At 34.7% G+C, this 14,372-nt stretch overlaps 2 protein-coding genes across 3 annotated transcripts; one reads left to right on the top strand and one right to left on the bottom strand.

Annotated features, from left to right (window-relative positions):
• Positions 1–1,267: 1,267 nt before the first annotated feature.
• On the bottom strand, positions 1,268–7,904 carry LOC116845033. Of its 2 annotated transcripts, none has more exons than XM_032817284.1 (5): positions 7,594–7,904; positions 5,473–5,776; positions 4,395–4,556; positions 2,712–3,117; positions 1,268–1,539 (listed from the first exon to the last, which is right to left on the bottom strand). In XM_032817284.1, the coding sequence occupies exons 1-5, from the start codon at positions 7,596–7,598 to the stop codon at positions 1,439–1,441; spliced, it is 978 nt and encodes a 325-aa protein (XP_032673175.1). In that variant the 5' UTR covers positions 7,599–7,904; the 3' UTR covers positions 1,268–1,438. The 2 variants fall into 2 exon arrangements, with proteins under 2 accessions (XP_032673175.1, XP_032673174.1); XM_032817283.1 differs by having other exon boundaries at positions 7,618–7,904.
• Positions 7,905–9,964: 2,060 nt separating this feature from the next.
• On the top strand, positions 9,965–13,651 carry LOC116845133 (short-chain specific acyl-CoA dehydrogenase, mitochondrial). The gene is made up of 5 exons (XM_032817489.1): positions 9,965–10,112; positions 10,240–10,345; positions 10,588–11,255; positions 12,517–12,740; positions 13,194–13,651. The coding sequence occupies exons 1-5, from the start codon at positions 10,085–10,087 to the stop codon at positions 13,404–13,406; spliced, it is 1,239 nt and encodes a 412-aa protein (XP_032673380.1). The 5' UTR covers positions 9,965–10,084; the 3' UTR covers positions 13,407–13,651.
• The last annotated feature ends 721 nt before the right edge of the window (positions 13,652–14,372 follow it).

Below are 14,372 nucleotides of genomic sequence, written 5' to 3'. Positions count from 1 at the left end.
CCTTCCAAAGAACGTCCTGGAGATGTTCTCAGGAGATCTTTAAGATGTTCCTTGGAGGCGTGTGTTGCCTGAATATTTAGCTTCTTCAGAGACGAATTCAATAAAGTCAGAAGAAACTAATTTGATTTTAAGATGACAAATATGACATTTGTCAGTCAAATTTTGGGATCCTACGATTCATAGTCAAATTTTGGGATATTACGTAAGATTTTTCTTTTCCTTGTTTGAAATTTTGTGGTAAACATTGATTTATAATAATATTCATTATGCCTTCAGCGATAATAAATTTGAATTAAAAAAGAAGAATTGAAGTAAATGTGAAACAAATTAATTTAATTTGAATTAGAAATTTAGAAGATTGGATACATATATATCTATCGCGCGTAAAAATCAAATATATTTATTTTAATTATATTTTTTCTTATTAGAAAATTTAATTTCTTTAAAAAATAAAATTGTAAAAATAAATATAATTTCAATCGAAAAATTGAAAGAGTAAATTCAAAATTTTAATAGAGGATAAAAAATTGAATTGAATTTAAATTTAATTAAAAGAGAAAAAAATTGAACGTATTTAAAAAGCACAGCATCCTTGAAAAAGTTAATCGCATTTAATTTTGTCAAAATGCGATTGTGCAAAAAAATTAGTTCAAAATCGATTTCAGCATATATACGAGGTACCTTATTTTAATAACATTATCAAATATTTCACAACGCATAAGAAAGAAACGTTTCAGGCAAAGTTTTTTTATTTCGATAAAGATAAGTAAGATGCTTTTAATTTGACCGTAAGAGATTTTTTATCAAGACTTTATTAAAATCCTCAAGGTTAATAAATAGAATCTTATGATTAAATAGAAAGGTCACTATCTTATTTCGAAACCAAAAAACTTTTGTCTGAAACATTTTCTCCTGAAAGGTGTTGTTTCTGAAATATTTTATAGCGTTATTAAAATGAGATATTTAATATAAGTGTTGAAATTGATTTTGAGCTAATTTCGTTTTATAAATGATCATTTTTTGGGGCGCTGTATCAAATGATAGAAGTAAATAAAATCAAATAAACAAATTCGGCGTATATCACTTGATGAGAGTCGTACTTATGAATACGATAACAAAATCTCAAAAGTTTTGCCGTTTCTCAGGACGATTTCGTCAAGACCACCTCAATGCTGACACGCTTAGTGTAGAACCTCGCGACTCTTCGCGCCCTGATCGTAAGCCTGAAATAACGAAAGTGGTCGATGGGTAATAATTAATCGACAGAAACCAGAATGCTCAATCTTTATTTGGTGTGAGTATCGTATAATGGTTGCGAGTATTACAATCGATTGATAAATGTCGGTAGCTGACGGCGTTCAATTAACTGACTAAAGGACATAATCGATCGCCGACCAATACGATGATGATGATCTTCTCTCCGTGGGCGAGAGATAGTCTACGTGTCTTCCTCCCAGACGGTTTCTGTGAGTATGGCGATGTTGTCCAGGCCACGCATCGGCGCGTACTCGAGCGTCCACATCACGTTCGTGAAAACGACTGGCGACATTATGAAAGAATGATTATTAAGAAACGTGGAGAGAAACGTCGAACATTGTCGCGATCGGCATTCGCGGAAGAATGCGTTAACCCTTTACTTGGCAACGTTGCTCTCAAGTAACACTGATTTCTCATCGAGCTATATGCAAAAATGATTGTTGCAGAACGTATTTACTTAGCACACTCTGGAGCAGCATCTGGTTATCTGTTCTGTTCGTCGGTGTCTCAGTAATCTCGACTTTTGTCACTGGATGATAAGAATCATTGAAAGAGAGAAAAAGAGTATGTTTTCAAAATGACATTTTAAAGACAATGTAACTGCATTCAGGAGAATTTATTTTATTTATTTCATTTAAAAGCTCAAGAATCTTTTACCTTGAATTTTTTGAGTCTGTCAAATAAAGGGTTAATGAGAGAGAGAGAGAGAGAGAGAGAGAGAGAGAGAGAGAGAGAGAGAGAGAGTTCTGAGATAATTGTAACTTGGAAACCTTGCGAGAATTGCCGATGAATTCGATCGTCTTACTTTTAGGTGGATCCAAAATTTGTATGAAAATATTTCATTCGAGATTCGATTTAATTTCCTTCAAGATACACGAAATTAAGATCACCCGACTAATGCACGTCGGATCGAGTAGTTGTCAGAAGCGGAATATTAGCACGCGTTCACTACCAATTAGACTACGATTGATTCGGAAGATCTTGAATTTCTCTCGCGACACCCAGCGATTGACAATATTATATTAGTCGACAATACAATGAAGTTTCATCGAAAATAATTTTAGATTAAGGTCGAGAATTATATTGAATCTTCCCTTTCGAAGTGACCACGACAATTGGATTGGATGATTAATACAACAAGTGAGTTTTTCATTGGAGATCCGATTCATTAGCCCAATCCTGCTCACCTGCTACTGTGTAGCTTTAGTCCAAAGCGTGGAGCACTTCTTAACAAATCATAGCAAGACGGATTTCCCGAACGGACGAAGTCAGCCGTCACACATACTTATATAAGTTATAGTTTATAATTTAACAGGAAGATTCACCGTGAATGTTCACGAGAACGCTTACCAAACTCCGACTTATCGCATTTTACTAAAGACACATAATACTTTCAGGGAAAGGCGCCTTCTCTGACTCGAGCTCGATTTGCTATCTTAATTCCGCACACTTACGCATTTCGCCTTGATGCAAGTCGGCGATCAGCTCCGGGCACGAGCTGTTGCAGGGGTTTATGGGGGTGAGTCGCAGCTGAGTCGCGCCGCGAAGCTGAGCGAGCGCGATCAGGCCGGAGTCGAGCTCGACCTTCTTGTAGCTCGGGCTGTTGTAGTCCGAGGACATCAGCACCCAGTTGAAGTGCGCCGGCGAGACAGTGCTGGAGAGGAAGTACGGCCGTTGATAGAACTTCCTCAGCACCTTCACGGCGTTGATGTCGCAGTTCTGCCAGTGAACGAACCACTTGGCCACCTCGGGTGCGTGCACGCGTCGCAGAAACGCGGCGAGATCGGACGAGCCGGTTCGTAAGTTCGAAGTAAGCGCGCAGGGCACCGTCTCCATCAGCCGCTCGTTCTCCAGGTAAAGCTGTTTGGAAAATAACCCTTCTTCCCTTCATTTTTTTCACGTATATTGTCGACAGAACGATGCTACGCGTAGAAAAATGTCATTCGGCTGCTGAGAAAAGCGATTTACGCAATTTACTTTGCTTCTTTAGAGGAAATGTCCTCAACAAAGAACATTTTCCTGGTATAATAGTCTTAAAATATACACATCGCAAATTTTAACAAAGCTTATTAAGAAAGCTCATCAAAAGAAGAATTTCTTTACGGGAATATTAAAAAACTTTACCGAAGAAGAAGTTGGTTCGACGCTGTGTCGCAAGCAAACCGAATTTCTGTTTTAACTTAATACGTTTGAAATGTCGATACTTAATAGGATTCAGAACGTATTTTGAATAAATTTATATGATGAATTTTTTTATAATAGATTTATGAATATATAAACTTATAAAGTACTTGTACTAAACAAATAACGTTTAGTTAAATGCAGAATCTATTTTTCTGTGTGTAGATATTCAGCAGAAACAGTCTCGAAAATAATTAAATTAAATGATTTTAAAAGCTTAGATGACAATCTCTTTTAATTTTACATTGAAAAAAGATCGGATAAAAAGAACTAAATTTTAACGTTACGTAAATTTTGTTGCACAAACTGTGATCGAATAAAATTGAATAAAAAATTGAGTCAGATCAACAATTTGACGTAGGAATTCAAATTCCTAAATTTATTCAGCATACATGGAAAATATTTGTTAAATTAATATAAGTATAACACGACCAAATGCGTTTTCACTAAAGAAAATAGAATTTCTGATTCTTATGAACCAAATTTGTTAATTAAGAAATCCTTTTCCTGTTATTGTCACGATGATTCAACCAATCTTTTTTTACAATAAAAGATTAATAAAAACTGGAACAAAGTTATATCTTTGTATGATATGTATTTTTCCCAACTATCAAAAGTTTGGTTTAACTGCATAATACGAATAATTTTAATTCTGTTTGAAATATCACGTAAATTGGACGATACAAATACAATGAATAAAATGTTTGGTCAGCTTTATGATTGCCTAAATCAAGCAATTCTGAGCTTGCCTTAAACAAATAAGAGATTAAAGAGGAGAGCTCCAAAATTTTACAAAATATTCTAATTAATTCGTCATATACAATCCTGAAACTGAGTTCATTTCACTCGATCCGAGTTATTTTGACTAATTTCTTTTTTTTCATAATGTATTTGACTTATACTAGATTCAAGAAACTCTGACAGTTCAAGTCGAACGGAATTCGCGCGTTACTTACGTGGGTAATATTGTCGAACCAGAAGTAATCGGTGTTCATGACCGCCCATGAGTCCATCGCGTCGGTGATGATGGCCGGTGCGTCGCGACTCAAATAGTTGTCCACCAGATTACGATAGCGCACGTCCGACAGACGATCGATTGTCTCCAGCGCTTCGCAAGTCTGCAAAAAGGATGTCTCGCTAATTATCTAGACGAATTATAAATCCACGCGGCTCAAACCCGGAAACCAAATCTAATATGCATGGACACCGCGAAAGCCTAAAAAATTAAATTATCTAGACGCCAATTTTGAATCCGACAGATACATTATCCGTTTGTGAAAACTTTACCTCGAGATATCAGATTGATACAAAAGTACTTCCTCATGGGATGTATATTTTACGTGTATTTATAGGGGAAGACTTTGGCGGACATTAGGATCAACCTAATGTAACCCGCGTCGTGACACAAATGATCGTCTTTCTTTTATCTCTTTTCTAAGCAGCGCGTTTTCGGAGCTCTTCACGAAGAAAAATAGTTTGCTGGCCCAGCAAATTTTCTGCTGGTCTAGCAAAATCTTTTCGTTATTAGATGGACAAAAAGATTTGCTAAGAGTACTAATCACTATTTGCTGGATATAATTTTCTGAATCTACAAATTATTTTGCTATAAAAACCATGATGGATTTATATAAGCAATTGCAGTTTTGCTTCGATAGCAAATAAATTTGCTATTTAACCCGAATTCTGTTTAAGTCAACCAAAATTCTTGTTAACTTAAACAGAATTCGGGTTACTTCAATCGGAACTTCTAGATCGTTCATATTCGACCAGATATTTGATTAATTCAACCAAACCTTTTTTTCCATGTAAGGATATATTATTTTAATATCATAAATAACAAATTAAGATGATTCTTAAGACAAATACAAACAAATTTTTTCTATTCTGAGCGAAACTACTTCTACTCTGATAACGAATAATTTGTAAAATTAATTACGTCAACAAAATTGTTTTGATGTAACTACGAATATGAAGTAGCAACGACGATTTTGCTAAAATTATTTTTCTCCGTGTTATTCCGAAAATAAAACGCACCACGCAGTCCTCCTCGGTGATGGTGTAGTCGTTGTAAAAGGGATTGTTGATCATGCAATTTTCGTAATAGAGCGGCTGCCAGTTCCAGATCGGCAGAACTTTGATCAGCAACAGACGGCTGATGGCGGTGAAATGGGTGCCGACGAAGTCGAGCTGTGCCGCCAGGCACACCAGTGTACCCAGCACTATCAGTACCAGAGTACCACGGAAGACCAGCTGCAGCCATGAGCGACGCATCGCCGCCACCAACGGCTGGCAGATGATGTCCATCTCCTCCTCGGTGAAGCCGGCCTGCTGGCAGTACCTGCAAAAATATTTCACGATCACGTTGCACCATTAAGAGGATGTAGAAATGCACAACGAGCTCGAAAAACGCCGATAACATAGAGACAATTGTCATATTTGTATATTTTAAGCTTCTAAATTAAATGTAAAATTTTAATGTAAATTTAATGGAAGTTTTAATGTAAAACTTTTATGTAAAAGTTAAACAATGTTCCTTGAAATTTTTCGCACGAAGTAAACTCGCGTTCAGTAAGCTCCAGATCTTTTGTATCAGACTAATATTTATTTTAATTGACAGCGTCTGACAGATTAATTTATACTCAGAATGTGTCAGAGAACGACACATAGAAAAATGTCATCCTGCTGCTCAGAAAAGCAATTACTCGATTTTCTCAATGTCAGTTCTGAAATTTTTTATCGATCCTGTCATATATTGAGCTATGTTTCAACTCATTCTCGCACACATTTTTATCGTGTGAGAGTATTTGTAATTTTGTGTAGTCAATGCAACGTAAACTTTGCAAAAAAGGATTAGTATTCTATCGGTAAAGATTTCTACTCCAGCATCTCCTTAAGGAAATACAAAGTGGATGACGATTCGGAATACGGAAGTGGATTCGAGAAATGTCGATAACGTAAACGTAATATCCTTTTCGTATTTCTTATACATAGAGAACCTATCTAATATAAATGTGTGCTGCTTTGTTTTATCATGCAAGCAGGACATATAATCACGCACATATGTAGAAATCTTTCTGCAAACTTTTCGTATACTTATATATTTATATTTGAGCTTTTTATAACATTCAACTGTGAAAATACAGAAATATCCCTTGAAATTTTCGTTAGCGGAACGAACACACGTGCGGTACAAGCAAAACTTTTGTATCAAGTACATATTTACGTCAACTGACAGAGCTTAAGATATCAATTTTTAAATTTTTATCGTTTTCGTCATATATTAAGCAATATTCCAATTCATTGCGCGCATTTTCAATATGTAAAAACACTTGTAATTTTGTGCAAACAATACGACGTAAATTTTGCAGAAAAAAGTCAGTACTTTGCCGGTAAAGTTTTCAAATATGGTATTTCCCTAATAAAAAAAAGAAAGGAGAAGCAAAATCAAATCATGTTAAATGCGAAAGTAATCAAAAAGGAACTGTCAGTAAAATTAGATTAAATAAAATCAAAAGAAGTTGTAAACTTCAAAGTATAAAAATAGAATATATTATATTGAGATTGAAAATATAATCAAAATTTCGACACGGATTTATAATAATTTTATACAATAATGATAATTTTATAGAAAAATGACAGATCTTTTGCACTCACTCTAATAAAATAATATTACTAATATAATATCAAACTAGGGGAAAAAGTACTTACCTGACAGATACTAATAACATATTTACTTAAATCTAAATTCTTTTACTTAAATAGAATAAATAATTAATTTTATGAAAAGCTAAAAGATTTAAAAAAAAGTAAATTTTCTCATTTAAAAAATTTTATATTAATATAAGAAAATATGTTATCAATGCCCACCGAATAAATACCTTTGATTTCTTAAATTTATTCGAAATTAAATCTTAATTAAATCTTAAATCTTATTTTTCTTTCATACTAAAGTAAAGGATACTTGAAAATTTATTTACGAGATATAAAGTTTACTCCCTCAGAAATAAACTTTATTTCACAGAAATAAACTTGTATCTCACAAATAAATTTTAAAATATTTTTTTCTCAGTGTAGTGCATAATAAATACAATGGTATGAAAAGCGCGCTAATGCTTAGGTAACACGGAAGTTCCAGCATAAAATCTCATAAATGACCTCATGCATGCCGTGAGTCGTTACTTGTAAAATGAGTTCAACTCGTCGTCGATCAGTCTCAGCTTCTCAGAGTGCGACATCTCGTACTGCTCCTTCGTGTAGGCCTTACGCGGCTGCTTCACGCACTTGCTGCTCGACATCGTGTCGTGACTTTCGCGATTTGTCGGGACACACTCGGGTCACAGTGTTCGAGGCGTTTCGTTCGCGATCGCAAAAATTCAGGAGCCGAAACGCAGCGAGCCCGTCGCTATCGAACCGAAACTGTACATGCGCGCTCTCGCACTCTGCCCGTGCGATATATTGATCGACACTGCGTCGCAACGCGGGAAAAGCGAGAGATTGGTTTTCGAAATTATTTAATCGGGTCTCCCTAATTCACTTTTCTCTTCGCCGCGCGCAAAGTGCTTCGCGAGAGAACTATTCCTGGTACTATGGGACATCCGTGTAACACAAAGGAACGTGATTCGCGCTTTGATTACAAAATTTACTCAGTGCGTAGACTGAAATCGAAGATTGAATCAAAAAGATACAATGGAATATATATCGGTTTTTAGCATTGCATCTATTTTGTCCTTTTGCGCGCGAGTCTTTTTGCTATTGTTTTTCATTTCCTCTCTCTTTCTCTCTTATCCATTTATTATCATTTTTATGAATCGCACTCAGCAAAGTTATTATTATTTTAAAATTCGCAAAGATATAATCGTTTCCTTTTTTCAAATATTATCTCGAGAAGTCTATGAATTTCTCTCGTTATTCGCTTAAATTAATTAATTTCCTTCTTCTAGAATAATTCCCATCTTTCTCGAGATTGAGGCAGAATTTCACAGAACGAAATTCCGCCGATCTCTTTTATAATACGTCGCAGCGCGATATATTGCACCGTTGTTGTTGCACGCGAGGGAGCGATATTTCTCTCCTCCACAGTCGCTATTTTGAAGCAGTAAAAAATAAAATATCTTTAATCAATATTGCGACTCAGTGAAGTGATATTCACCGCGTGATATTTGTAGTCCGTGAGCTAGATTCTATTGTTGAGCGCGGAGCTTATCAACCGGAATTGGTGCGTTCGTGTTTCAGCGTGTATTATACCGTAACTCGGACAATGTCAATTACTTGACAATATCGATGACAGTCGTCGCGCTGCATTGGCTCGTCCATTCTCTTTAAGTTCCTTCATCTCAACGCACGCGGTTACGCTTTGCATGCTGCTGCCGTGAAGGGTTTTTAAAACAGCGCGATGACCTTTCTGGAAAGTTGTTTGTATGAAAAATAATAGCGCAACGAGACAAAAGCCTGCGATGCAAACGCGATTATAACGTAATCGCCGGCTAATAGAGACGAAATAAATAAATTTAAATTCTTGTATCTCTTCTTCATTTTGCAGGGAAAAATATACGCTAAAGCGGTAAGGTAAATTTCCCAGTAATTTACACTTGTCTCAATAATTGAAACATTAATAATATAGTCGTATTTAATATTTCTGAAGAAGCTTTTAAAATTTTGTTAAAAGACAGATATTTCTTTATGCCAACTTATAGTATTATTTAATAATCGTTCAATCATTGAGTCTGCATTATTCGGTATTTAGAATATAATCTATTTTTCATAGTTCAATTAATATAATCAGCATTATCTGATATGTCTCATTAAAGTTATAATTGATATTTATTGATTATTTTTTTATTTTCTGTTATTTTTTTATCGCTGCCCGGGAAAAAAAAAGTTTATATATGAACTTTGTCCATATATGGTTATATATAATCATATATAATTGTATATGTCGACATTGAAAAGAATATTATTGTGAAGATACAATTGAAATAAATGCTTATGTTTATGGTAGCCCATGATATCGACGTTTAATCGAATTAAATTATGTTTTCCTTTTTTCATTTGACAATTTTCGTTTTATATATGAACATATATAATTAGATATGATCATATATAAGGTCACATATATGGACAAAATTCATATATAATCATATATAATCATATATATTTATATATAATTATATATAATCTTTTTTTTCCCGGGTAATGTGCCAAACTTTTATATAAACGTTTGTTTTGTTAGCAATTCAATTAATTATTTAGTAATAAAAATGTAAAACTGATTGTACTTTCTTATTAGTTCAATTATTAGAACATTTATCATAATTATTAATTGTTAGTCCACACTGAATACCCGAGAACTATCAATGATTACTCTAAATTAGGATAACAAGATATTGTTGATTACATAATCTTTGAGATCAATTTTTTGGAAAACGAAGTCTGATGTAAAAAAGAAATTTAAATCCAACATTTTTAATTTGATTTTATGTGAAAGAGAGAGAGATTCACTCTGTACCGGCTGTAGCAGAATTTCAGGAGCACCATGTATATAACATCTACACTTCTGTCTACGTAGATGGCGCCAAACTGTTGATCGTGAAAATGATTCACTGACGTTTGTATTATTATCACAAATTGAACATCAATTGCCGATATAATGGCAATGCAATACTTAAGATTATTTGGTGAGTGTCAATTATTTTTTCTTTTAGGAATTACAGTGAATCTGCCGTGATGAATTATTATGAAATTATTCGTGATGTTATCAGAGATTATAATTGTGAATTCTTATTGCTTTATTATTGTTCACAGTAAACGCTCACAATATATGCTCTAAGAGCGTATACAATGTTAGCCGACACATTGCTTCACTTTCATTGTTACCGGATACACATCAAATGCTTTACAAGACATGCAGGTAATATTTTATTATTACAGCTTTATTATCTAGACACAAAACTTTATAACTCCGACAAAAATTGGCTTATATAACTTGTACACTTATCAAGTGAAATAAGCACAAGTTTTTTAAGTTGTATTATCAAACAATTTGTAAGATATGAATATATAACTCTTGTTGTCCATTATATAACTCATAGATAAATAAATAAATTCATAAGTAACTTTGTTATTTGCTCTACTACAATAACGCGATTACAGGGATTTTGCTGAAGGAGAATTAAAGCCTATTGCAGCAGAAATTGATAAGAAACATCTGTTTCCAAAGGAGCAAGTGAAGAAGATGGGTGAACTCGGTCTCATGAGTCTGTGTGTACCTGAAGCGTTAGGTGGTCCAGGTCTGGATTATTTAGCGTATGCCATTGCCATGGAGGAAATATCCAGAGGATGTGCAGCCACAGGAGTTATAATGAGCGTACACAATTCACTCTACTTGGGCCCAATAAATTACTTTGGAAATAATAAGCAAAAGGAAAAATATATAGTGCCTTATCTGAATGGTGAAAAGATTGGTTGTTTCGCTCTCAGTGAGCCAGGCAATGGATCTGACGCAGGTGCTGCATCTACTGTGGCAAAGATAAATGGTGATATTTTTACAATTAATGGCACCAAGTCATGGATTACAAATGCGTTTGAAGCTAGAGCAATAGTGCTCTTCGCAACAACCGACAAGGCCAAAAAGCACAAAGGTATAAGCGCCTTTATAGTGGACAGTCCAACAGCTGGCCTGTCTCTGGGCAAAAAGGAGGACAAATTGGGCATACGGGGCAGCAGCACGTGCTCCTTGATCTTTGAGGATTGCGAAGTGACAAGGGATCACATTTTGGGTGAACCAGGAATGGGATTTAAGATCGCAATGATGACTTTAGGTTTGCAACCTTTATAGAAAAGTATCACTGGCTGTGATAAATTGGCCAGTAATAAATAGTAATTTTATTACTCGTACGAGTAATAAAATTATTGAACGACAGTAATTATCACTGGCCAAATTATCACTTATCAGTATTAAATTTCTACAAGGGAATAGGACTGTGTGAAATGATGCTCGGTTCTGAAGTCGATACAAGTAATCTTTACATGATTTAAGTAACCATTTGGGCCGCGCTAAATGGTACTCTGTTTACAATTACAATTTACAGGTTACAATAATATACAGGCTGTTTGACACAAACCTATATGTCCACCTCGTGTACATGTGAATTAGGCCAAAAAATTGATGTCATATTAGTGTCAAAAAATTAGGTCAAACTGAACACAAAGTCCCTCTATCATCTTGCAAACGATTATATAAAATTTTGAATTATTAAGCAAAGAAGATTGGCAAATGATCACGCATGATACGGCAAATAAGTTGTGGTAGCGACGCCTGCAGTCTTATGCTTGTAAATTAGGTGAAACAAAAAAGTCCTTTATCATTTTATAAATCTACTACGTAGATTTTTAATTGTTAATTACAGAACACATGCATTATCGCGCGCTCAAAAAAATAATAACTAAAATATCTACGTGGTTATTTGCAAAATGGTATGGAATTTCTCTTGTTCAGTTTGACTTTATTTACAAACACATTGCTGCAGAAGTCGCTATCATAACTCATTCGGTGTATCGCGCGTGATCATTTGCCAGTCTTCTTTAATTAACAACTCAAAATTTTACATGATTTTAATGTTTGCGAAATAGTAAAGGAGTTTCATGTTCAGTTTGATTTTTCTACTTGCACACAACAGATGTGTCAGTAATTGTCAGACAACCTGTATATTCTTATTTATATATATGAAACAATGTCAGTCAACTTGAGTTCAGTTTCACCTTATCTACTTGTACACGAGGTATGGGACTCTTTGTGTCAGATACCTTGTACAATTACGTATATAATAAGACATACAACTGTAACAAAGTACCATTTCATGTGATTCAAACAGTTAATCGATGTGTAAACCGTTTCACACTTCAATTTCGAAGTTATTTCAATGTAACAATTAAGATTAGTGCCGATTTTTTTAATGCCGAAAAACCATGAATCGAAAAAACTAGTATTATTTCGCACAGCAATTCGTATCAGCCATATAATGCGAAATATTTACTGTTAGGACCATAATATAATCGCTCTGTATAACTATGTCCTCGCAGACGCTGGCAGAATAGGCATCGCCGGGCAAGCTTTAGGCATAGCTCAGGCGTCTCTGGATTGTGCGATGGATTACGCGGCTAAGCGTCAAGCCTTCGGCGCGCCGATCATTAAATTGCAGACGATTCAGCAGAAAATCGCCGACATGGCTCTGAAGGTGGAAAGCTCGAGGCTCTTAACGTGGCGAGCGGCTCAACTGAAGGACGCCGGCAAACCGTTCACGAAGGTACGTTTGGAAAAATGAATAGCGATAATTAATAATTGTTCTCTCCCTTTCCCTCCCTCGGGTACGGTATTCAATTTATATTTATCTTATCGAGCGCGTTCCTTACTTATCCTACTGGATACGACGTTTATCTTATCACGATGAATTCACAAATATTAGGCTACTATAAAAATCGTGCTTTTGTCAAATAAAATAAAAAATGAAATTATCTAGTTTCCAAGAATTAATCGGTTCCACGGATAAATAAAGTAATCAAATGAAATAAAGTAAAAAATAAAATTATCTAATTTCCAAGAATTAATCGGTCCCACAAATAAAGTAAACTACATCGACTTGGTTTTTGTTCAGGCATTTAACGAGGATTTTCTATTTTCCCTTTTTGACACTTCCAAACTTCCAAACGAGAATTTTCTCTAAAGAGAAAATGATCAAGCTAATTTGCATTCCTCCTAGGAAGCCGCTATGGCCAAACTGTCCGCGTCGGAAACTGCCACGTTCTGCGCGCATCAGTGCATACAGATTCTGGGAGGGATGGGATACGTGTCAGACATGCCAGCAGAACGTCATTACAGAGACGCGCGCATTACAGAGATCTACGAGGGCACGTCAGAGATACAGAAGCTAGTGATCGCCGGGAATCTCATCAAAGAATACAGCCTCAATTGAGAGATAGCACGACTCGTGTGAGATAATCATTGGTATCTGCGTGTTTTTTTTTTATGTCCTAGTAAAATATATTTTGCATATGCATCGTTCATCTAGTTAATACTTGTAAATATATATATATTTTTTTTATCGTGTGTATATATATATACAAGGATATATATACTTGAATATATCTTCATATTTTTGTATTATCTTTATATACTTTATATACTAGAGAGAAGTCAAAATAAATCTCATGTATGCTACATGTGGCTCTTCTAGTTTTATTAACTCTTGACTAATACGTGACTGATCGAGAGACATACACATACGCGCGCGCGCACACACATACACATACACGTATGTATATACGTATGTATGCAGAAAAGAAGAGAAACGCATATACACGTGCATATATACATATATACACATACACAACGGTATTTCACTCTATTAGCCCTTTGGCAGCGATTTATATATATACAGGATGTTAAAAGAAGAGTATTTTAAACTTACATTGTAGATAGCACTCATTATTATAATGAGTAAAATGTGTCTATTAAGACTCCTGGCCTCCTGCATTGTTTATCCTGCATTGTCTATCTCTTTTTTATGACGTCAGAAGCAAGAAAATGCATGCTAAAAATTTTTGCAAAATACGTTAAAATAAAAATATATATCCATAAAATGACACTTGCAATCGATTAAACAAATTGTAAGATATTCCATGCACTCTCCTTTTGCTCTAACAATCAATAATTTGTCGTAAATTAACATGACATACAATTCATCTTCTTAACCTATTTCTTCGCCTATTTCTATTCAGATTAATTTGCAATAAATTATTGATTGTTAGAGCAAAAGGGGAGTGCACGGAATATCTTACAAATTTGTTTAATCGATTGCAAGTGTTACTTTATAGATATATATTTTTATTTCAATGTATTTCGCAAAAATTTTTAGCATGCATTTTTTCGCTACTGACGT

This window comes from Odontomachus brunneus, unplaced genomic scaffold (assembly GCF_010583005.1).
Source record: "Odontomachus brunneus isolate Ranch 3 - 2012 unplaced genomic scaffold, Obru_v1 Obru_scaffold_049, whole genome shotgun sequence".
NCBI lineage: Eukaryota > Metazoa > Arthropoda > Insecta > Hymenoptera > Formicidae > Odontomachus > Odontomachus brunneus.
Note: the sequence above shows the minus strand (reverse complement) of the source record. Positions and strands in the feature narration are given on the sequence as shown.